Raw genomic sequence first — 23,578 nt, forward strand, 5'->3', positions numbered from 1 at the left:
TTTGTACTAAAGATTGCTGTACTTTCAAATAGAACATCCAGCGCTTTTGCTTTGACTTTGCTGTTTATCAACTGTGTGACTTGAGGCAAGGCATTTCTTGTCACTCAGCCTCAGTATCCCTCTCTGTAAAATACACATATTTCCTGCTTAGTCTCACTCTCAGGACTAGTAGGGGAAAAGTGCTTTGTGGTCAATGGCCAATCTTTTGTTCTCTGCCTCAGGAATAAACATAACCTTAGGGTCACATGGGATCTCTGAGGTTATCTAGTCCAAACACACTAGAACAGGAGTCTCCTGAAAAGTGGTTATCTAGCCTTCAGTTCAAGGCCTATTTGTATATTGTCTTTTGCATTAGAACATGAGCTCCCTGAGGTCAGGGACTTAAGTCTTTGCCTTTTTTCTGTATCCCTGGTGCTTAGCACAGTGCCTAGCATTTAGTAGGTGCTTAATAAATGCTTGTTAATGATACTAATGACCCCCAGTACACTAACAGCCTGAGGAAGCCAATGTGTTTTTTGGACAGTTCTTATTGGTAGAAAATTTTTTCTTAAATTAAGCTTAAATCTTGAGAGGATGCCTGTCAATTGGGGAATGGCTGAGCAAGCTGTAGTATATGAATGTAATAGAATACTATTGTGTTATAAGAAATGATGAACAGACTGACTTCAGAAAAACCTAGAAAGACTTGTATGGTCTGATGCTGAGTGAAGTGAGCAGAACCAAGAGAACGTTGTACACAATAATAGCCATGCTGTGCAATGACTAATATTGATAAACTTAACCCTTCCCCGCAATACAAGGATCTAAAACATCTCCAGAGGCCTCCTGATGGAAAATGCTATCCACATCCAAAGAAAGAACTATGGAAGTTAAATTGATATTTTTTTTTCTCTTCTGTTGAGTTTTGTTTCCTCTTCCTGGTGGTTCCTCCTATTGGTTCTAATTCTTACTTACAACATCACTAATGTGAAAATATGTTTAATAGGAATGTAAATGTATAGATTATATCAGATTGTGCCCTATCTTGGGAAGGGTGGCGGGGAGGAAGGAGGAGAAAAATTTTAAACTCAGAAGCACATGGAAGTGATTACTGATAAATCAAAATAAATTAATAAAATAAAAACATAACCAATCCCCCAAATTAAGCTGCAGCTTCCACCCGTTGCTACTAATTCTACATGTATTTATTCTTAACCAAAGCTGCGTATATATTATCTCTTTGAAGCTTGCGGTCTGATTTTCTTTCTGCCTACTGCCTGATTTCGGTTTCCTGGGGTGTAAGGCTGCAGCACGGCTCTAGGCCAGCTGTTGACAGTTGACGCGCTCTCTCGTATCGAGTTTCTGCTCACGACCTTCTCCCCCTCCCTCACTTCTTCCCCCTTTCCCCAGGGAGCAGCTCTCCTTTTGTCGATTGTCCGGCAGCCAGCCCCCTGACTCAGAATCACGCGCTTCTGTGGCTGTTTGCCTCCGTATGTAATGGGGGCAGCGCCCCAACAACAAAGCCCTTGTTCTCCAGAAGGGTGAGAACCCGAGTCACAGCTCTCTTTCTGTGTCTCTGGTGTTTGGGTTCCGTGGGATGTCTTGCCCATCTTGCCCTCACTACCTCCTAGTATATCCACCTCTCAGGGAGGGATGCATTGAGGTAGGATGCTTCAGCTTGCAGCCTGGCTCCTGCCTAGGTAGAAGAGGACGGAGAGGGGCTTTGGTCATTGTGGGAACCAAAGATAGGGGAGTGTCAATCATCTGAGGAAGAAAATGGGGGAGGGGGAAGTAGCTTTGGTACCCTAGCAACACGACTCCGAGCTCCTAGCAACCAAGACCCCAGCTCTTAGCAACCTAGGCCTAGCCTTTAGCAATCAAGAACTCATTCCCTAGCAACCAAACTCCCAGCTTCTGGAAACACAGTCCCCTGCTCTAGGGTCTGGGTTCCCCAGCCTAGCCTCTGACCAGTCCCAAAGTAGCATCTGGCAGAAAAGAAAGCTCTCAGCCACAAGAGGGGTGTGTGACGGAGGGAAAGGAGACGGGGGTGGGGCGAGGAGAGAGGCTCTGCGCGTCGCTGTATTCTGGGAAGCCAGCTCTCAACTGAAGCCACCTGGCGACTCCGCCGAGGACTTCCATCTTGTCCCCACCCCATCACAAATATTAGTCGCGCATAGCATGATGGGAATTGTAGTCTTTTCTGCAGTCTCTCACACCCCACCCCCACCCCGCCTCACTTAGTGCCCCGCCTCCCGTGGCGGAGCAGAGCACGCCGGGAATTGGAATGATTGAGGGCGAGATTAAGGCGGGCGCGCAGGCTGCTGGGACTTGTAGGCGGAGCGGGGGCGATGTGGATGCGCACGCAGCCGCGGCAGGCGGAAGTGGGTCGCTAAGGAGGCGGAGAAGCCGCCCGGCCGCCCGCCCCGGGAGCTCCGCCGCTCCTGCCTCCGCCTCTGCCGCCTCCGTCGCCTCTAGCCGCCGCTGACAGGTCCCGCGGCCTCTGGGCGGGGAGCGAGCGAGCGGGCGGGCGGGGCCCGGGCCAGGCCGGGAGCGGGCGGCTGCAGGATGAAGGGGCCGAGCCCGAGCCGGGGGCGCCGGGCCCAGGAGGCGGCACCATGACCGGGGAGAAGAAGAAGAAGAAGCGGCTCAACCGCAGCGTGCTGCTGGCCAAGAAGATCATCACCAAGGACGGAGGCGCCGTGAGTGCGCGGCCGGCCCCCGCTGCCCCTGCCGGGCCCTTGGGCCCCTTCCCTGCCAGGCCCCTGGAGTGCCCCCAGACCCTGCCAGGTCCTTGGGGTGCCCCTGGGCCCCTTCCCTGCCAGGCCCCTGGGCTGCCCTCACTACCTGCTAGTATATCCACCTTGCAGCCTTGGCCCAGCCCCTACTATGCCCTCACCAGCTCCTAGCCTAGGCCCAGCCAAGCCCATTCCCTTCCTTGCCAGCCTCATTTCAGGGGGGTGCCCCTGTCCCAGCATGGGCCCTGCTAGGCCTCTGGTGTGCCCCAGATCATGCCAAGCCCAACTTCTGGTGTGCCTTCTTAGCCCTAGCCCTGCCAGGTCTTTGGACTCCCCCCAGCCCCAGTCTCTACAGCTCTGTACCCATTCCTCTAATGCCCCTCCTTCATCTCCTACCCTGCCATAACTCCCCATTCTTTCAGCTAGTCTGCCAGGCCTCAGGGTCATCTCCCCCATAGGCCCTGTTCCTCTTAGTCTTGGCCCAACCACACTCCTCCATTGCTCTCCATCGGCCCTTACGTAGGCTTCCCTCATTTATCTCTAATATAGTTAGTCAACCAACATTTGTTAAACACCTGCTGCCTACTAGGCACTGTTCTAAGCACTGGGGATACCAAAAAAAGGGCAAAATATAATTCCCCTCAGCCCTAGTTTCAGTGTCAAGCAGTTAGCCCACCCGTTCAGCCCCCAGCCTGTACTGCCATCTCCCAGCACCCCCTAGATCCCAGTTGGTACCCTATTTAGTGCAAGCCAGGATCCTGCCTTCTTCTACCTCAGTAAAACTCCTACCACACACATCCCCAGCCTTGGCTCTCAATAATCTTCCATTGTGCCTTGCCCTGGGCCATACTGCTTCCACATCTTTCTGTTCAAATCTTACCCTAGGGTCATTTTTCCCTTTCATTCACTCAGCCTGGCCCCAGATGGGCGTACCTCAGATCCAGTCTTGGGCCATGGCTTCTTGCTCACATGCCATTTCCCCAATCCTGGCCTATGTTCTACCTGTCCTATCCCTTGTATGTGGACCATCCTAATTCTTCCCGCTCCCCTGCTAGACTCTTTAGACCTCATTGTTCCTATTGCTTCTCCATATACTACCAACTCCTGTCCTCAGTCACTCTTCACTTTTTCCATCTATGCACACCCAGTATGTCCAACCCCTACTCACTCCCCTTCCCCACAGCATTCTACTAAATCTGCTTCCTACCTGTTTTCCCATGTTGTCCCTGCTGTCACACTGTCCTCAAGTCCTTCCCATTCTGCCTCCTACAAACACACACACACAGATACACATTCTTCCTTTCTTCTGGCCCCATTCCCCTTGCCATTGTCTCTCTGCCACCTCCATCCCACTCTGACCTCCTCCTGCCCTTATTCTCCTCTTCCAGACACATAAACATTCCCCTTTTACTCTTTCTTTCCCCATGCCCTTCTACATTTCCTATGCCTCCTTCTCTCTTTCTGCTCTTAGTCTCTTTCCTATACTGTACAAATTGCCCCATCCAAACTAACTTCCCTCTTCCTATTCCCCCCAATTCCTCTTGCCTTTGTTACCTTCTTAAACAGCACTTTCCCTCTTGTCCTTTCTCTTCTCCCTTCTGCCTTTGGCCTCTTTCCCCTCAGTCCCTGACTTCTCTTGCCCATCCAATGCTGGCTCCCAGAAGCTGCCACTCCTCACTTATGGAGAAGGGCAACATGATATATTGCAGAGGGGTTTGAAATTACACCAACCAGGTTTTCTGGTACTAGCTCTGCCTCTGACTTGTATGACCTTGTACTGTTGGATAAAGCTTTCCAGTCACTCAAAGAAATTCTTGTACCCTGCCACCCACACCACTAACTCCCCACCTTTATAACTTTGCTTCCTGACTATGTGCTTCTTTTCCACCCCAGTAAAACTGTCTGATTCTAATGATTCTGTCATGAACTTCAGCAAACCATACTTTGATCACCCTTGGTTCGTCTACTTCCAATCTTTAATCTCCCTTGGTGTCTTTCTCCAATCTGCCTACCTCAAGATACTTGAAATATGGCTACAGCTATTCCTACTCTCAGCCCCAGTGCTTTGGCCAGGTTAGGGAACCATCTATAAGCTGGATGGGCCTGTGTCCCTAAAGGCATTCGTGTAAGGGGCTGGACAGGTGTAGGAAGAAAACCTAAATTCTGTATTCTGTGAGGATCACAGGCATGGCCCATACTTCAAAGTACAGCTCAGAGTTGTAAATCACTTTAACCATTTGGTTTTGTTAAAGTTCAATATCTTATATTAAATGGGTATATTCAGCCTGAGCCTTCCCCCATGTCCTGAGTCACCAATCAGTACAATGCCTCGAAGGTCCTGAGATTGTCCTGGATGTCTGTTTTCAATTTAATTTCACTTGACTCTATCTGCTATCAAGGAGAGAGCTGGGAATTGCTTTCCAGCATCCTCTGGGAACTGAAACTAACAGTCATTTTCCCAGAGGAGAAGCAGTGAATGGAACCAAGAAACCTAGTACTTGGTTCTGTCACCATGGGAGAGAAATGAAATTTTGTGACATGATGTTTAGGTCACTTGAGACCGTGGGGTCTCTGGATGGGCCAAGGTGAGGCTAAAATTCATTGTTATCAAGTAGTCTGATGGAGAGACTGGGGCTGCCTCCATCTTTCTTTCTAATTGCCTTCATTTCAGTATTGAAATTCCCATTGACTGAATCTTCAGTATCAAGAATCCTAAGTCTTGGGGGTCAGCTTCAGTGACTGCAGATGCTAAGCAAGGGTAGACACTATCCAGGGATGTGTTCTTGATGTTCCAAGGCAGGAATATACATCATAATTTTTTCTTAGCATATGGGACCAAGATTATGAAGAGGGCAGTGCCTATTGGAATCTCAGTAGAGCGGTTAAGTTCATCAGATCCGGCAAACTCCAGGCCAGTGAATTAACTCCCCTCAACCATATCCTAAGTGCTCCTCTGACTTTTGTTCAGATGCCTTCAGTCATGGCACTCTTACAACCTCACAAGGCAGCCCATTCCATTTTTGTACAGGTCTGATTGTTAGAAAAGTTTTTCCTTTATATGCACTTTAAATCCATTTCCCAGGAACTTTCTTCTCTGTTGGTCTTTGTTCTGCCCTGTGGGGCTGCACAGAACAAATCTCTCTCTGCCCCTGATAGCTTTTTTCCCAAAATCTTCTCTTGCCTAGTAAGGCAATTGGGGTTAAGTGACTTGCCCAGGGTCACACAGCTAGTAAGTGTCATGTGTCTGGGGTTGGATTTGAACCCAGGTCTTCCTAACTCTTAAGGCTGGTGCTCTATCTACTGCGCCACCTAGCTGCCCCCATTCCCCATTTATTTCAGCTGTCCCTCATATTAACAAGATTTTGAGTCCCTTCATCCCATTCCTGTGCCATCTTCTGGATATGTTACAGTTTGTCAGTGCATATCCTAAAAACATGTCCCAAGAACTGGACACAGTATCCCTTATGTGGTCTGACTAGGGCAGAAGACAATAGCACTATCACCTCCCTCCTTCCTGACCCATAATTTTCACTGAGTAAGGTCAAGTTGGCTTTTTCAGAAGCACCTCACCATTGTGTTGTTCAATTACATTGAACCTGAAGGCGAAAAAAAATCTTAGGTCTTTTCCACGTGAACTGTTACCTAATCACAAACATTCCTCCCTGATCCTGTGCTTGTGTGGTTGATTTTTTTGGTGCTTATCTAACATAACATTTATCCCAATTAAATTTCATATTGTTTGATTTGGCTATTGTTCCAGTCTGTTGGGATTTTTTTTTCTTGGAGCAGAAACTGTTGCTCAATAATTTCTTAGCCTTTCTGTTTTACCTTCCATCCATATCACTGCATGATTCACTTTGTACTCTGGTTGGGCTTCTCTCAAGGACTTGGAGTTTCCATTTCACTGGTTCCACTTTTTAAGGTTGTTAGCCTCTGATTTCTGTGTTTTTCTTCATCCCCTCAAGCTTTTAAGACGTCCCTTCCAAAGGAACCTTGGGTTAGAGAGGAACAAGGCCAGTATGGGGTCAGATAAAGGACTAGAGGATGAAGACTCCGTTTTTTTCTGCATTGGTGGTACATAGACTTCCTGCTAACTCAGCCTTGCAGATAAACCTTAGTTTACTTGCCCAGGGCTCTTTATACTGGATAGAAAGGGAAGGACTGGTTGAATAGAAACAGTACTGAGCCGAGTTAAGAGATCTAGCCTCTAGTTCCAGCTCTGCTACTAATTCTCTTGTGGCTTGGAGGCAAGGATTTGTCCCACTCTGGGCCTGTTTTCTTGTCTACAAAGTGAAGGGGTTGGACTAAATAATATGTCAGAGGGCCTTCCTAGCCCTGACATTCTCTAACTCTATCATGTCAATCATTTCAGAATTTTTTTTTAGCCTTATTGCTAGGTGCTGTGTGGAACATAGATTGGGTTCCATGACTTCTGAATTGAACAGACCTGAAATTCCCTGGAAGTAGAAGGGATGGGACCCCTGCCCTGAGCAAGCATCCACTCTAACTGAGGTCTCAGAGATGAGGCTAAGGAATAAAACAATTAGAGAACAGTACAAAGTAGTATATGGGTAAATGCTAAATTAATTACCAAGAGTAGTATATACTGCTAGCAGTGTACACAACCAGTGTCAGTTGGTTTGACTTAATTATTTTCTTGTTACAAGAGAAGATTGACTGGGATCTCCCAGAAGTAACTGAGATAAATGCAGACAGCATCACTAAAGAAAGAAAAATAAATTAATAGCCCCAGAAATGCCATAGGAATTCATTTCTAGGGAAGAAACTTTACTGACTTGTATACAAGTCTGTTAATTACAAGAGTTATTGTTAGGACGGTTGGGGAGGCCTCCTGGGGGATGTTAGTTCCTTAGGGTCACATCAGTGGCATTATCTGTTGAGGGAAAGTTGTTTTGATCATTGTATTCAACTGAAGGTGAAATAGACTTCCTTATTTACTCTGGAAACAAGTTAGTCTTGAAGAAGAGCATTGGAAGAGCAGCCTTTGTAAAAATGGTCCGACCTGTTAGCCCTGGCTCGGGCCTCGCTGGAAACTGAAGTTTAGGGGGGGCAGGCCACTCGTGACTCCAGAGCTACTGAAGGGCCCTAACAGGCTGGCTTCTTACGCACAAACAATCATCAACAAGAACGGATAACCAGATAAATGTACAAAATAAGAAATACGTGCTTATACATGGACATTATGCCCTATATTTTAACAGTAGAATCAAACCGTTAACAAATAAGACATAGCTTTGTTTGGGAGCAACTCCCCTTCTGAATCACTCTGAAGCTCTGTTGCTTTGCCTGTGTTGTCTTTTTTCTGTATAGTCATCATCAATGTCCATTGGAGGATATTTTTCTCAGTGAAAAGGAGATGAAGCCCCAGCACGGGCACCGATGACCACGTTTTGGTTCTCATTATTCATTGTTTGGTAGGGAGCTACCAAGTTTAGAGGAAACACTGCACCTATCTTGGAGGATCTTATGGCCTGGTAGTTACTTGTGTTTCTTAAAAAATCATCTTGGGGCCCCCTCTTTCATGAAGCCTTCTCTTGTCTCCCTGGCTCAAAGTGATCTCTCCCTCAGGTTGTGTAGTGGAACTTTGGGTCTCTGTTTCCTCTTCTGTCAATCGAAGGAGATGAATGGATGACCTTTAAAGTCCCTGCAGAGTCTCAGTCTGCGCTTTTTTGCCTCTTGTTGCATTCTCCCATCTTGTGTGCATACATATTGTACACCTTGCTACTAGTAAATTTTCAGAGGGAAGGTGGGGATTAGATTGTCTCTGATCTTTCTCTTATCGGCGCACCCATCACAGGGCCTCAGGCATATGTAGTAGACCCTTAATAAATGTTTAATTGAATGGCCCCGGAGATGTTTTAACAAATGGGAGAGCAAGTATCTCAAAAGTTCCCATCTTACTTGGTGGCTGTTTGAACAGTAACAAAGGAAAACATGTGTACAAGCCGGGCTAACTAGATGGAAAACAAGCATTGAGAAGCCAAAGATTGAACAGTGTTACAGTGGCCTTTGAGAAGGTGTTTTAAGGGGAATAGATGGGTAGAGGTGATCTGGGGGGGACTTAGGTGTTTCAGCCCTTTTCTCACTCCTTTTTAAAATTAACTCCTGCAAGAAAATCTGAGAAAGAAGAGTCAACTTGGCAGCCGACAGAATTATAGAATATTAGAGCTGGGAAAAAACGTGAAAGAAGATCTAGTTTAGCCACCTAATTTTCTAGAGGGGCAACCAAGCCCTGGAGGAGAAAGGTCACAGGGTCACAAGAGGAGTTGGCCCAGATGGACTGGAATCAGGGGCTCGCTCCACTCTACTGTGCCTCAAGAATAGTTAAAAATCTGGAGATGGATATTGTCCAACCGGGAGGAAGGCTTTGCTGTCGCCCTCGTAGGTACATTCTAATGAGAGCTGATAAACAGGCTTGACCACTCCACTTAAAGTGTAGATGAGTGCCTGGGCACTGCAGTCCACTCCCCTCTCTGCCACTTGTCTCAGCTGGAGAGATGGCACTAGCCGCAGTGCCCTGCTACTGACCTGGAGCTTCTGGAGCCTGGCATTTGTGTTTTGCCTGGGAAAGGGATCTTGGCTTTTTATTTTCATTCTTTTTCCTCTTCCCTGGACTGGTTGGAAGGAGCAAAACGTTGATTACCCAGGGTTGGCTGAAGCAAAACTGCTGAAGAGCCCAGAGCCCGCGTGGTGGCCCCAAGAAGCAAGCTGACTCTCAGTTGGGGAGGGGGGAATCTCAACTCTTTGATCTGGGTGGCCTTGCAGGGAAAGAATGAAGCTATTTGAGGTCCACCAGGGTATCACACTGGAGGGGTCGGGACTGGGGAAGGCTTAGTGGCTTTGTGCCAACTTTCAGCCCTTGATGAAATCATTGGTTTTGGGCTATTCCTAAATCAAAGATTATCAGGCCTTTCTTGTTCTGAGGCCCACTCTACTACCTTTTCTAAGTTGAGGATACTGGCCAAGAACAAGGGATTTCCATTTCAGACTGGCATTCGCCAGTTTGAAGCTGATGTTTCTAAAACTGCTTGGCCTGGGTACTCTTGGCCCAGTTATACCCTCATGATTAGAGTAACATTTGAATCCCCAAATTGGGTGACATCTTAGCCTTCCAGCCTTCAGAGGACATCCGGATCATCTATGTAGGCTCTAACTATGTTAGCCAAGGCCAGCTGCCCCCAGGATTCTAGCCAATGAGAGCCGAGTTTGTGTGCCACCTCTAAATGGGCCCTCGTGCCTGATCCAGGGGTCCAGGCTGTGCCAGCTACCACAGTTGCACTGAAGGGCACATAGATTCCTCAGGCTTCTGGAGCCTTTGAACCTGTGACTTTATTGATAGAGCCTGGCTGAACTTCTGGGGCCTTGGAACCAGAGGGGTAGTAGCCTGAGAGATGTTTACACTTGGCTTTTCAGAACAAACAAAGGCCTTCCAAGTTCTTGATTTAGTGAGAACTGTTTAATCAACCCCGCTTTCTTCCCTGACCCCAGGCTGATTGCCTTGTTTTCTACCCTCCCTCCACTTACCAGCCAGCCATGTTGTTTTTCAGCGACAGGGGATTGGTGAGCCTAGTGTCTACCATGCCGTGGTGGTGATCTTCCTCGAATTCTTTGCCTGGGGCCTGCTCACGACCCCCATGTTAACGGTGAGTGTTGATTACCCCCTTTTGGCCCCAGGACCTGGAGGGTAAAAGATAGGATTGCTTCCCAGAAGAAGCTGGGAAAATTCCCATAAATCTAAGTTGTGGAATAGATTGTCCAGAGCTCAGGCTATTGCTGTCACTTCTCTTTCTGGAGAAAGCATCCATCTTTGGACACTGTGAAGATCGGTAGTCTGCTTCTATCTCTAAGAATATGGAGACTTCACTAAAAGACGGAAGCCAGAAATTGACCTCAGTCTAGTGGCCTGGTAGAAAGAACAGTGCTGCCATTTTGTCGATGATGAACTGAGTAAACATAGTTTGTAGATGACAAACTTGGGGCCAGGCTCACCTCCCCCTCTCTGAGGCCATGCAGATCCGCGCTCCCCAGGGAATGGAACATTGTGTCTTTGTTGCCTAGGTTAGGACAAGCTGTAAGAACACTGTCCCCTCAGGAACCTAGAGGAGTGTAGGCAGGATGGAATGAACCAGCCTGAGATTTAGGCCATGGTCTGACCAAGGGGATGTAACAAATCCTCCCAGCCACCTCAGTCTTAAGGAGCACAGTGACTTACTAGGGGACTGGATCAGGTCTGGAGGCTGTTTTATTCCTTTACCTTATTTGATTCCTCATGGGTACATGCTTTGTCTCCTTGACCAGATTATGAAAGTTGATTTGTGTTATATCCAAAGGCCCTGTGCCTTTGGACAAGTAACTTCTTAGGGCTGAGACTCAGTTTTTTCATCTATAAAATAGGGAGGATAAAACTTACGTTTATTCCCTCTTGAATGTGTTATAAGGATAACATGAGCTCCATACTTCAAATAGGGTTGGACTAGCCCCAGATTTACTCTTGTGATTCTCTTTTCTTTTTCTTTTTTAAGGCAGTTGGGGTTAAGTGACTTGCCCAGGGTCACACAGCTAGTGTTACGTGTTTGGTCTGAGGCCGGATTTGAACTCAGGTCCTCCTGACTTCAGGGCTGGTGCTCTATCCACTGCGCCACCTAGCTGCCCTCTGTGATTTTCTAAGATAATGGGTGAAAAGTAGTTTGTCCCTCTAAATTACTATAAAGGTGGCAGCTGCTTTTATTTTGAAGGACCAAATTTTAATATTGTCAACTTTTATTCTAAAGTACCCCCTTTCTCATCTGCCCCCCTGTCCCCAGCCTGTGGACCTGCTTCAGTCTTGTTCTGAAGAAAGGAGCCCCTCAATCCCTCCCTCCCTCCCACCACTAGGCACCAGCCCCAGCCCTGCGGCCTGTAGTGTCTCTGTGTTTGACCCCCATGGAGAACAAAACAGCTTTGACGCTGTTCAGCCAAAGGTGGCTTGGGGTTGTCTCCCTTTGAAAGGACAAAGAAAACCGTTGCGAGCATGCCAAGTACAGAGGGGTTACTTTAATGAAGAGATTTCAGAATCCAAGCTGTGGGGCTCTACTTTGAGGGGAGTAGGAAGAATAGGGCTGGACTTTCTCAGCCAGCAACTCCTGGGGAGAGAAGCTTGGTTTCTGCGCCTGTTTTCAGGATCTGGGGTGCCTGTGAACATGGCACAGTTTAACGGGCCGGTGCTCCCTGCTCTGAAGTCCCTCTTCTGGGAAATTGCGTTTTTACAAGCCGCCATGGCACTTAGAAACCTCTCTTCTGGGTAAAATGCAGGAACATTAGGCCAGTCTGGAGGAAAATGGATAAAAACAGGACATGGGAATGAGCTAGCTAACTGCGAAGCAAATAGGAAGAAGGGGCCAAGCGAAGAGAGAGTTTGGGAAGGCCATGGACAGCGAATCCTCCTGTCCACAGGGTGTAGCAACAGTAGAACTTTTTTCCCCCAAATGCTTTCCACACGTTACATGATTTCTCATGTCAGCCCTGTCAGGTGGACAGGACTAGTGGCTTTCACATCCCTGTTTGCCAGATGAGCCTAAGGCTTAGAAGTGCTGAGTGGCTTAGGGTCAGCAGTGGGGCCAGGATCTGACTCCTCAGCCCCCCTCCTCCAGAGTCTCATTCTCAGACAGACAGACAGACACACACACACACACACACACACACACACACACACACACATACATCCCTGAGCAAAGGCAGCAGTAACAGCAGAGAAGGGGTGATGGGTGATGGGGGCAGGGGAGAGCACCCCATAGCACCTCGCAGCCTCATGGTGTTCTGGTATCATCCACAGGTATTGCACCAGACATTCCCACAGCACACCTTCCTGATGAATGGCCTGATCCACGGAGTCAAGGTGAGGTTCATCTGGCACCTGACATGTCCACTCTCACTACGTGTTGGAGGCCCCTCCCCTGGTTCCCATTACAGCCCAGGGATAGGACTTGGCAGCAACCCCAGGCCGCTTGTCCCCCGCCTGCCACTAGGCCATGGCCTGTGTCCAGCCCCAAGTGGACAAACATACATTGCCACGGTAACAATGGGCCCCTTTGTGTAGGGGATTCAGGGCTGAGCAAGGGAGTCATGGGGACAGCATTCTCCTTCCCCACATCTGATGGACAGAGTCAAAAGGGTAGGAGGAGGAAGCCACATTCAGCATAAGGGGTCTGGTTTCTCTAGTAATAAAAATAATCAGCTTGTATGTAGTATATTAAGGTTTGCAAAGTGTTTTACAGATATTTCATTGGATTCTCACAGCAACCCTGGGAGGTAGGTGCTATGATGATCCCCACTTTACAGATGAGGAAACTGAGGCAGGCACTTGCCTAGGGTGCCGCAGCTAGTGAGTGTTTGAGGCAGGATTTGAATTCAGGTCTTCTTGATTCCAGGTTTGGTGCCCTCTCCACAGAGCCCCCGAGCTTCCTTTGCAGGTCCCTTGTTCTATCAGAACCTACTGGCCACCCAGATATAGGTGTTCAGGTAGCCTCTTGAGAGATGGGACAGGAGCCCTGCTGGCAGTGGCTGCTCTCCACATGGGGGCCAGAGACCTGAGGGCTGGTTTCCTAGCCAGGACCAGAATGAGGAGTGGGGCGGAGGGGGCACAATAGCATCGTCCTCTAAGTGGTTGCTCCTGGAGAAGTGGCTCTTCTTCCGTCAGTTCCAAGGAGGCAGAGGAAAAAGAAACAGTTCCTTCTGTGTTCACTGCTGTGATGCAGTTCTGAACCTTGTGGGCCCCAGACTCTGATGCGCTCAGCCGATCACTCTGCACCTGCAGCCTGCTGCCAGCAGAGGTTCAAAGGCCTAGAGCCGTCAGACCTGGCAGCTTCAGAGCTGTGCTCAGTCTAGCAGGCCGCTCAGGGACGAGGTCGGCAGCTGCATGTACTGTACGAGGCCTGAAAAGCCACGGAAGCTGGGTCAGTGTTGACACGAGAAGGTGTGCTTGGAGGTCTTCCCTTGCTGGGTTCTCCGAGCAGCCCAGGGGCCCTTGTTCTTCGCGATCCTTCTCCTTCCCAGAGAACAGGTGGAGCAGCTTGGCTGGTGTGCGCTTTGGCCGCCCGCAGGCCCCCAGCCTCACAGAAGCCCCTGCTGCGTCTCCTCTGTCTTCCAGGGTCTGCTGTCTTTCCTCAGTGCCCCTCTCATTGGTGCCCTCTCAGATGTCTGGGGCAGAAAGTCATTCCTCCTCTTGACGGTGTTCTTTACCTGTGCACCCATTCCCCTGATGAAGATCAGCCCATGGTGAGTGAGGGGTTGTGGTGTGGTGGTGGTGGCTCAGCTTCACCCTGCCACCCCCTTGGGCAGGGGAAGACAGGGAAGACGCCCTGGCCAGCCCTGGAGCTCTTCCGTCTCCTGGTAGTTTCCTGGCCTCTGCTAGATGGCAGACTCCCTGAGGGAAGGGACAGTGTCTTAATTATCTCTGTATGCCCCAGGGCGGAGCATAGGGCTCTGCAGAGAGGAAGCACGTAGCCAGGGCCTGAACTGCAGAAATCCAAATGCAGTGAAATCTGCTCAGAGGAAGAGCCGACCAGGACAAGAAGGGACGTGGGGCGTGCAGCCAGTTCCGTGGGACCTCCCCCCGGCTGAGGGGCTGTAACAAGGCAACCCTTGTCCTTCAGGTGGTACTTCGCAGTCATTTCCATGTCAGGTGTCTTTGCAGTGACCTTCTCCGTCATCTTTGCCTATGTGGCTGACATCACGCAGGAACACGAGCGGAGCACAGCGTATGGCCTGGTAAGCCAGCCCCTCTCTGGAAACAAAAGCCCTATTTTCTAACCCCTTGGAGAGGGGGCCGTGGGCTTCTAGTGCTCCCCACCTTGCTGGCACTATCCTAACCCCTCCTCTGTCCACAGAGGCCCCGAGCGGAGGTGGCACTTGAGTGCCAGGCCTGGCACTGGTGCCCTGCTGTCTCCTGGAGACCCCCATTACACTGCGCCTGCACTCCTTTCTCCCTCAACCTCTGTTTCCTCCCTTCCCTTTTAATTCACTGGCCACCTTTGCAGAATAGCAGCTGGGAATCTTTTTTCTATCCCAAACCTGCAACTGCTCACTTCCCTTTTTCTGTTATTGGCACCACCATCCTGCCAGTCACCCCAGTTCCAAAGCCGGCATCTGCATTTCTTCCCATGTCCTTCCAGTTCTTTGTCCTCAAATGTTTCACATCCCAGGCCCCTCCTGTGTATTCCAGCAGCCTGATTCAAAGCTCCCGTCTCGGGACAGCTAGGTGGCGCAGCGGATAGTCAGGAGGATCTGTGTTCAAATCCGGCCTCAGACCAAACACTTGACACTAGCTGTGTGACCCCGCGCAAGTCACTTAACCCCAATTGCCTTAAAAAAAACAAAAAAATCAAAGCTCCCATCACTTTGTGCCTGCACAGAGCAGTAGTTTCCCCCTCAGCCCCGGACCTTCATCCTTCTCTTTAAACAGTCTGTCTTCTGTAGCCAACCCGACTCATCTTTTTGATGCATAGCTCCCATCCCCCCCCCGTGGTCCTGCTCTATGGCTGCAGTGGTTTCTCGTAGTCCCCCAGACAGCCAGCCTTGCAGAGCATGGCATTTGAGGTCCTCGTCTGGTCTGTCTTCTCCACTGACATGGTCACCCCTCAGTCCAGGGCCTCATCACCTTTCTCTTGGGTTATTGCACTAGCTTCTAAATTGGTCCTCCTGATTCGAGGCTCTTCTGTCTCCAATCCATGCTCCAAGTAGCTGCCAGACTGCTGCTTCTAAATGCAGGTCACACTATGTCACTCCCCTGCTGAAGAAGTTTCATTGGCTCCCTCTTTCTTCTAATGTAAAATATCTCATCTCAGTTTGGCTCCAGCCTCTCTCTCCAGGTCGATTTCACATTATTCTCCCTCATAACGCTCCATGTTTTCACTAACCTGTCCTTGTTCCTGTATGGGACATGCCATCTCCTGTGCCTGGGACTGTGTGAGTCATCCCCCTCACTAGAGTGCTTCCCTCTCTTCCCTCTGCCTTCAGTGTCAGCTCCTAGCGGGCTTTCCTGGTTCCCCTTCTCTACACCTCATGTTCCTCCCCATCCTCCCCAGGATTACTTCGTATTTGTGTAAATATGGTCTTCCCCCCAGAACAGGCCTCCTGTACCCTGGCACATGCTGTCCCTCTACTGGTCTGTCCCCAGTTGTGTATGTATGATGGCATTTAAACACACACGTAGCTGTGTGTGGATGGGTGGATGTGTAACCGCCCCTCAGGACCCAGGCGCAAGGCTACCTTCTCCATAGCACTTTCTCTGATCCCTCTGGCTGCGAGTACTGTCCCCCGCTGAGCCCGTCTAACACTCGGTGCCTCCATTCTGCTTACCAGAGCCGGTGACGAGCCTAGGTCTCACTGACCTCTTCTGTGACACATCCCCACCCCTCCAGCTAGTCGTCCCTGTTGGTGTCTCACCCATAGCATGAGACCCTTCACGGAATTGCCCAGGAAAGGTAAAAGGAATGAAGGGCTGAGTGAAATGAGCACAGACCCCAAAAAGCTGACCGCGTTGTCCCACTGTGGACATTGGCCAAAACTCCTCTTGGGGAGAACCTTCTGTCTCTGAAGGTGCCGTGTAGTGCAAGCTGTAAACAAGGGAGGGCCCGGGTGAGCAATTCCTTTGTCTCTCCTCCCCTCAGGTCTCTGCTACCTTCGCTGCCAGTCTGGTGACAAGCCCAGCCATAGGTGCCTACCTGTCCCGCGCCTATGGTGACACACTGGTGGTGGTGCTGGCCTCAGGAGTGGCGCTGCTGGACATTGGCTTCATCTTACTGGCTGTGCCTGAGTCCCTGCCTGAGGAGATGCGGCCTGTGTCTTGGGGAGCTCCCATCTCCTGGGAGCAGGCTGACCCCTTTGCTGTAAGTGTCCCCAGCCCTCACTGTCCCCCTCCCCTCCCTCTGCTTGGAGCCGTCTGATGAACAATGTGGGCTGACATCTTAGTGGGTGGACGATAATGTTGGGTACTAGAGGGCTAACTTAGTGCCTGCTCCCTGGCCCTACTTCCTGCAGAGCTTTCTGGAGAACAGTCTCACTCAAAGGAGTGACTCTGATGGAAATTTCAAGGCCTGGGATAGGCCAGAAGGAAGGAGACGGCTGTCGCTGGCTCGTTGTGGCTGGTGGCTGGTGGCGGGTGCTTTTGATCATATCACTCCGTGCTGTCGCGCAGGGCAGACTTCCATGTCTAACTCTCTCAACCTCTATCTTGTCTCCCTCAGTCTCTTCGGAAAGTAGGCCAGGACTCTACCGTGCTTCTCATCTGCATCACTGTCTTCCTCTCCTACCTGCCAGAAGCCGGCCAGTACTCCAGCTTTTTTCTCTACCTGCGCCAGGTGAGTGAGCCCAAGGCCAGAAGCTGGAGGCACCCTCCTTAGGCAGATCAAGCCACGAGCACACGTGCAGACATTGGAGGGTCCTGGACCGGAAAGGGTGGGTCCAGGAGACCAGGTGCATCACTCACTTGCCCTGCAGGGATTTCTTCCAAGTAGAGAGTGGCTTGGAGTCGGGGGAGAGGCTCCCAGCCCATCTTTAATGGGGCTGCTCGGGAGAGGTGAGTCAGACGCAGGCTCCGCCACTTGGGCAGACACAGAACACGAGTTGGGGGATGCCATCACGACTCCTCTGGATCCATCGAGGCCCATCTGTGAAGAATGAAGGGACAGCCTCCCCATGCAGGAGCAAGCACAGCAGCAGCGGACCTCGGCCTGCAGGAGTTAGGGAAGTGAGGTCTAGAAGGAGCCCCGGCACACTGGTGTAGGTGCATGCCCCTTTTATGGAGGAGGCGTCCATCCCAGAGAGGTCAGGCACTTCGTAAGCGGCAGGAAAGGACTGGGCCTTCTTGCTATTCTAGGTTCCAACTCTAGACTGTCACACAGGCCCCGACCCTTCATCCCTTCTCTGGTCTTTGCAGGTAATCAGCTTTTCCTCAGAAACAGTGGCCGCCTTCATTGGTGTGGTGGGGATTCTGTCCATTCTGGCTCAGGTGAGGGTCCTTCCCTATCCCTTCCTGTTCTTCTCTCTCCCACTGCCCACCACCCCACCCTCGGCCCCATCTCTGCCCTGGATAGGCACGTTCTCTTTCTCCTTTGGCGACATGGGCCCCTTCCCTTTCCAGACAGTGGTGCTGGGAATCCTGATGCGCTCCATAGGGAACAAGAACACAATCCTGCTCGGCCTGGGGTTCCAGATCCTGCAGCTGGCCTGGTACGGCTTTGGCTCCCAGCCTTGGTAAGAGCCAGCCAGGGGCCCACCAAACCCTCCTCCCTGCCCCTGGCCCCACCACCCGATGCCCCACGCAGGGACGCAGGCCGTGTCACAGCCTCTGCTGAAGAGGCCCAGGGCTCAGGGGCGTGATCACCAGAACCTCCTGCAGAGGGACTTCTCTTCCCCCCACATTCCCACTTCCTAGAAATGAGAGTAGTTCTGTTCTCAGCCTGAGCTTCCTCTCCTGGGCTCCAGGAACCCTCCCTTTGTGGTCATCAGGGCACCAGGGGGAGCTGTTGATCTGCTCTCTGGCCCAGTTCTCTGTATACAAGGGTGGTGGGGCTCCATGTCAGTCCAAGGCCCTGTCTCTTTCCTCCCCCCAGGATGATGTGGGCTGCCGGCGCGGTGGCAGCCATGTCCAGCATCACCTTCCCCGCCATCAGCGCCATGGTGTCCCGGAATGCAGACCCCGACCAGCAAGGTAGCTCCGACCCTGCCTGGGTTGGGCCTTGGCCCTGACTTTCCTTAACCCCATTCCCCTCGCACCCCCCATGCTCACGGTATTCAAAGACAGCTGTCCTCACATCTCCCCATGATGCAGCAGTGGGGCTGGGCAGGTCGTTTCAGAGGGAAGGCCCCACCCCAGCTGGTCATACAAGCCCTGGTACCTGGAGCATTCAGCCCCCAGACTGAGACCTTTCCCTGCCCTTGCCTGGCAAGAGTGATACCTACTCATGGCATGGAGTGTCAGAAAAGGATGAAAATTCTCCTTTCCCTGTCTTCCTCACAGGTGTCGTTCAAGGGATGATCACTGGCATCCGGGGGCTGTGCAACGGTCTGGGGCCGGCTCTGTACGGCTTCGTCTTTTATCTGTTTCACGTGGAGCTGAATGAGATGGTGGCAGTAGAGAGCCTGGAGAAGGCCACCAAGCCCAACATGGCCAACCCTTCGGATGAGGTGAGGGCCACCCTCCCTTCCCCCATCCTCCTCCCCCAGCCTGGGCCCTCAGACTTAACCCCTTCCTGTCCTTTGCCCTTCTAGCGGAGCATCATCCCGGGCCCCCCTTTCCTCTTCGGAGCGTGCTCAGTCCTGCTGTCCCTCCTAGTGGCCTTGTTCATCCCTGAGCACAATCATCTCACGCTGCGGTCCGGCAGCCACAAGAAACACAGCAACGGTGCCCAGAGCCACACGCACAGCCCCCAGGTGGGCGGCTTGGATGGGAAGGAGCCCCTCCTGGTGGACAGCAGTGTATGATGAAGGAGAGGCAGAGATCTCCACCTCCACCCACCCCATTCCCATCGACAGCAGTGTGCTCGATGTGGACCAGACCAGGGGGGAGGGGAGGTGGTCATGGACTGTACCACTAACAGCAAGTGAGAGGACCTAGAAGCCTGAGGCCCTCCGAGCCAAACACAGATAAACACAGCTAGCCACAAACTCTGTCCCAATGGTGCAAAACTAGGCTTCTGTCATCCACCCAGGGCTGGAAAATGGGAGAGAGTTGGGACGACAGCACGTGAAGACAGGCGAGTGTTAAACTCACCTGCTTCCGGGGAACTGTGGACTTGGAAATGGAACCTGCCAATTCCTCATCTTGCCAGGGAGCAGGAGAGTGGCTGAATCTCAGGCCCTGGGCCACTCCCCTCCCAGGCTCTGACAACCCCCAGTCATGGGAGGAGGCACTTCTGATCGCCCCCCCCTCCGGAGGACCCATTCCTGGTCTGCTGGGTGAGGCTGGAAAGGGTGTCCTGTGAGTGAAGTACCCAGAATGAGAGATAGCACCCACCCCCACAAGCAGGAAAGGAGCCCTGCAGCAGCAACCCACTGCTGGCTGTAGCCAGGACTGACCCTACCCCATGGTCCCCCTCCTCCTTGGCACCCAACCAAATGTGCCTGCCCAGCCCAGGAAACTTGGGCAGGGAGCGCCTTGCTGACGGTATCACAGAAGGCAAAGAATTTCCCACACCATTGTGAGGGGTCCCAGTGTGCCCCACAGCAACCCAAGATGGATGACCCCCTTCTTTAGGCCCATCTGGCCTGCAGTAGCCTGAGTGCCAAGTTTGTCATGGTTCAGAGCTGGAGGAGAGGGGGAAGGCTCAGGGATGTCCAGGTACACAAAGGAGCTGGCACCTTCCTACTGGTTTGCAGCCATCAGTTGACCCTCCCCCAGATCCCCCAGCAGCTGCCATCCAGAAAGCACCAGAGCTTACGGGTCACTGGAATAACTGGCTGCCGGGGCCTCTCCTGGAAAATGCTCCAGGCACTGGCACGGTCAGCTCTGGGGAGAGAAGCCTGGCCAGTAACCTGTCGCCCCCCCAGCTCCCACCCCTAGAGGTCCGGGAAGGGGTGCAGGGGGAGAGGCCTCTGGGATTCACAAAACTTAGCTCAGAAGGCCACAACAAAGCACCTTTAAGGAAGGTCGGGCTGCCCATGTGATGCTAGAAAAGCAGCCAGAAGGCAGGAGTGACCCGGCCTTGACCCCCTCGGGCGGATGGTTTTCCACATATTGTTTCTGACTTGATTCCTGGTGCCCCTTGCCCACTACGACCGTTCACTTGGCCTGGCTCCCTGATGGGGGGAAGGCCCCCAGTGCGGGGCTGGCTGCCATCAGTGTTCTGGCTCTGTCCCTGTCTTGTGGCCTGAGGAGGTCAGTTACAGGTCTGGCGCTGTCAGCCTGAGGTAGCCTGTGACTTCACTGATGGCTTCCTGGGTCGCCCCCCTCCCACAGCCCCAGGATCCCCTGAGCCTCCCTGGCCCTCTGTGCCTGCCTTGGGAATGTCTGCCCCAGGAGGGGGTCCCAAGTTCTCCCACCCTTCTCAGCCAACGCTTTAGTTTACATACTGAGCAGTTTGAGATCCCTGGCCTGCACGTCTTGTGAGGTAGAAAGTCTTTAGGTGGATCTCTAACTGGCCCCTCTCCATTTGTCCGAGAGCCTCCAGGAGTGAGGGATTGCTTTGGGGATTCTGTGTGTCTGGCAGGGCTGGTGACCAGAGCTGCCTGGCCCTCAGCCTGCCCATACGTGTACTCCTTCATCCAGGACCTAACGATGCTGGAGCCAGAGCCATCCAGACATTGTGAAAATGAACCCACCCTGGGGGAGGAGGTAGGGGTGGCTTTTACATTTTGCACTTTAGTCTGCAGGGACAGGTGGACCCCAAAGTCCCGTTTCTCATTCCTCTTCCCCTTGCAGCCCCAGGCTCAATGACCCCAGGCCTCATTTGAGTGATCCCATCAGGGGTTTCTTTCCCAACAGTCAACCCATCAGAAAAGCAAAATCTCACTCATCCTTTCAAAACAATATCATAGAAGACCACTTCGAAAAAAAAAATTTTTTAACACCTTCAAGTTAACAGACCAACTGGAGTTATCAGGCTGGGAACCCCTAGGTACAGAGAAGTCTCCAGTGGTATCTTGGCATTTCCAGGAACAGAGCTCTGAGCAGGGACAGCTGATCCCCTTACCCCAAAAACCACAAGGCAGTGACCAGGCCCTCTCCACCCCTGCCTTTGCAGGGTCCTACCAGGTTGCTCCCACTAACTTGACCTCCCCCCCAAAAAATCCCTTGAAGCATGTGACATCCCAGACCTCTTGCCTTTCCCCTAGTCCCTAAAAGGCATTAGTTGCCAGGGCTGCGTGAAGACCCTTGTGAGTCTGATGGGCCCATGTGTCCTGGAAGCTGTCCAGAGACCACTATTTCTGCCAGTTTTATGTTACACTTTGGGAGAAGCGTGAACCAGTTTTTTGAAAGGGCATTCCCCCCCCCCCATGTAGCTTTTCTGTTCAGCCAGGTGGCGCACTATTGGAATGTTGGCACGTTCCCCAGGTCAGCTGTCCCAGGGATGTCCCTGTGGCCACAGTGCCCCCTGCTTTGGGACCAAAGGCAGCCCCTTCTTCTGGCTCTGCCATCTTCTCTCTGCCTGGTTCTCTTCTGGTCTAACATACCCTCCTCAGGGACCTAGCTGGGGGACTTGAAGGAGTCTCGGTGGACCTGCTGTTGCTTGAAACACGTGGAAGCAGTGATGCGAGTTGGCTGTTAGCAAGTAGGTGCGGTTTGTCCCGCTTGGTCCTCCTCCCTCCAGGATCCCCCCCCCAAATTCCCCACTGTGGCCAACCTTCTGTGTTTTCATTAAGAAGGGACCAGCCCTATACTTTGGAATTGATGACGTTGACCCCCTGGTGTGTTGTTGATTTTGTGTTTTTAGCTGATAACTCAGTACATTTAGTTGATTTCAGATTGTGTTTAGATTCAGGTGCCCCCCTCCTGGTTATTTATTAAACAGCTGCTTTCTTCTTGCAAAGGAAAAAACAAGCCTCTGCCTTTGTGTTTCTGCCTGGTGAGATGTTTGTTTAGCACTGACCCATCTAACTCCTTAGGTCCCTTCCCATTTCTGATGCACCTTTTGCCAAATGACCCACCCAGCCCTACAGTGAACAGGCACACGCAAGCACGCTTTTTTGAGTCTCAAGCCTGACAGTTTCAATGACTCCCAGCATCCTTGGCAGCAACTTGGTTGGCCCTCAGAGTTGGCAGGTCCTCACTAGCTGTCCAGACTCCTTTGTTACCTTCCCTTCCAGGAAAGTTCCATGGGACTCATCTCATTAGCCTTCAAAGAGGTTTCCGTAAAGGGAAACGCGGCAGTCTTGACTCTTGCCCTGTGCTGATCACCAGGCATAATTTATACCCAGTGAAAGCCCCTTTCTTGTCTCTCCCAAACCACTCCCCGGCATGGCCTACCTCCATGGAATATCTGGCTTCCAGAGCTGACAAAGACCTCCACTTGTGTGACCCAAGTCCAGCTCAATAAAACCCCCAGAGGCAGAGAAGGGGCTCCACGGGGGGACCCTCCTGAGGGGAGACCAGCAACAGTGTCTGGAACCCCAGGCCAACGGAAGTCAGGCTCTTGGGTCCTTCCAAACTCCACTGATGCTCAGCAGCCATTCAGCACCTGCACAGGGGCCAGGCTGTTGGCTCTATCATGTGTACAGCAGAGATTGTAAACTCAATCAGCAGACAAGCATTGTGTAAGAAGCTCGGGCTACCAAGACAAAAATGAGCCCGCCCACACTTTCAAGGGGTTGGTGTTCAATCAGAAGGAACAAATGTACCCATATCGACACAGACAAATAGATATGCCTATATATAGGTATGTTCAAAATAGATATGTGGGGGGGGAGGCGGGTACTACTGTCTCTGGGGATCAGGAAAGGCTCTGTATACAAGGAGATGGTGCTGGAACTGAGTCCTGAAGACTAATGGGGGGCAGCTAGATAGAACTCTGGCCCTGAAGTCAGGAAGACCTAAGTTCAAATTTGACCTCAGATACTTAGGAGCTATGTGACCCGGGCAAGTCACTTAACCCCAATAGAAAGAAAGAAAGAAATCCCAGAGCCTAGAGATGGAGGATCTTGAATTTACTGAGTCAGACCTGTGATTCAAGAATGTCACTTTGGAGAGCCAAGATGGCAGAGAAAAGCCATGGACTTGCCTGAGCTCTCCCCAAACCCTGCCAAACACATTTAAATAATGCCCTAAACAAATTCTGGAGTGGCAGAACACACAAAAGTCTGGAGTGAAATCATTTTCCAGCTAAAGACAACTTAGAAGGTCAGCAGGAGAAGTCTGTCGCACCAGGGTG

The 23,578-nt window shown here is 51.4% G+C and overlaps 1 protein-coding gene across 2 annotated transcripts; it reads left to right on the forward strand.

Moving 5' to 3' along the window:
* Window positions 1-2,360: 2,360 nt before the first annotated feature.
* On the forward strand, window positions 2,361-22,251 carry LOC110223338 (hippocampus abundant transcript 1 protein-like). 2 transcript variants are annotated; one of them, XM_021008791.2, is made up of 12 exons: window positions 2,361-2,678; window positions 10,289-10,378; window positions 12,547-12,609; window positions 13,861-13,988; window positions 14,366-14,480; window positions 16,382-16,600; window positions 16,958-17,071; window positions 17,650-17,721; window positions 17,854-17,966; window positions 18,326-18,423; window positions 18,733-18,899; window positions 18,984-22,251. In XM_021008791.2, exons 1-12 carry the CDS (start codon window positions 2,595-2,597, stop codon window positions 19,194-19,196), a joined length of 1,476 nt encoding a protein of 491 aa, XP_020864450.1. In that variant the 5' UTR covers window positions 2,361-2,594; the 3' UTR covers window positions 19,197-22,251. The 2 variants fall into 2 exon arrangements, with proteins under 2 accessions (XP_020864450.1, XP_020864449.1); XM_021008790.2 differs by having other exon boundaries at window positions 2,362-2,678; window positions 10,283-10,378.
* Window positions 22,252-23,578: the final 1,327 nt, after the last annotated feature.

Source organism: Phascolarctos cinereus, unplaced genomic scaffold, assembly GCF_003287225.1.
Source record: "Phascolarctos cinereus isolate Bilbo 61053 unplaced genomic scaffold, phaCin_HiC Scaffold_4;HRSCAF=312, whole genome shotgun sequence".
Taxonomy (NCBI): domain Eukaryota; kingdom Metazoa; phylum Chordata; class Mammalia; order Diprotodontia; family Phascolarctidae; genus Phascolarctos; species Phascolarctos cinereus.

Coding starts and splice junctions, on each gene's coding strand:
- LOC110223338 (XM_021008790.2), top strand. CDS start 2,595: ATGACCGGGGAGAAGAAGAAGAAGAAGCGGCTCAACCGCAGCGTGCTG. Junction 10,379..12,546: donor TCACGACCCCCATGTTAACG/GTGAGTGTTGAT, acceptor TATCATCCACAG/GTATTGCACCAGACATTCCC. Junction 18,900..18,983: donor TGGCCAACCCTTCGGATGAG/GTGAGGGCCACC, acceptor TTGCCCTTCTAG/CGGAGCATCATCCCGGGCCC.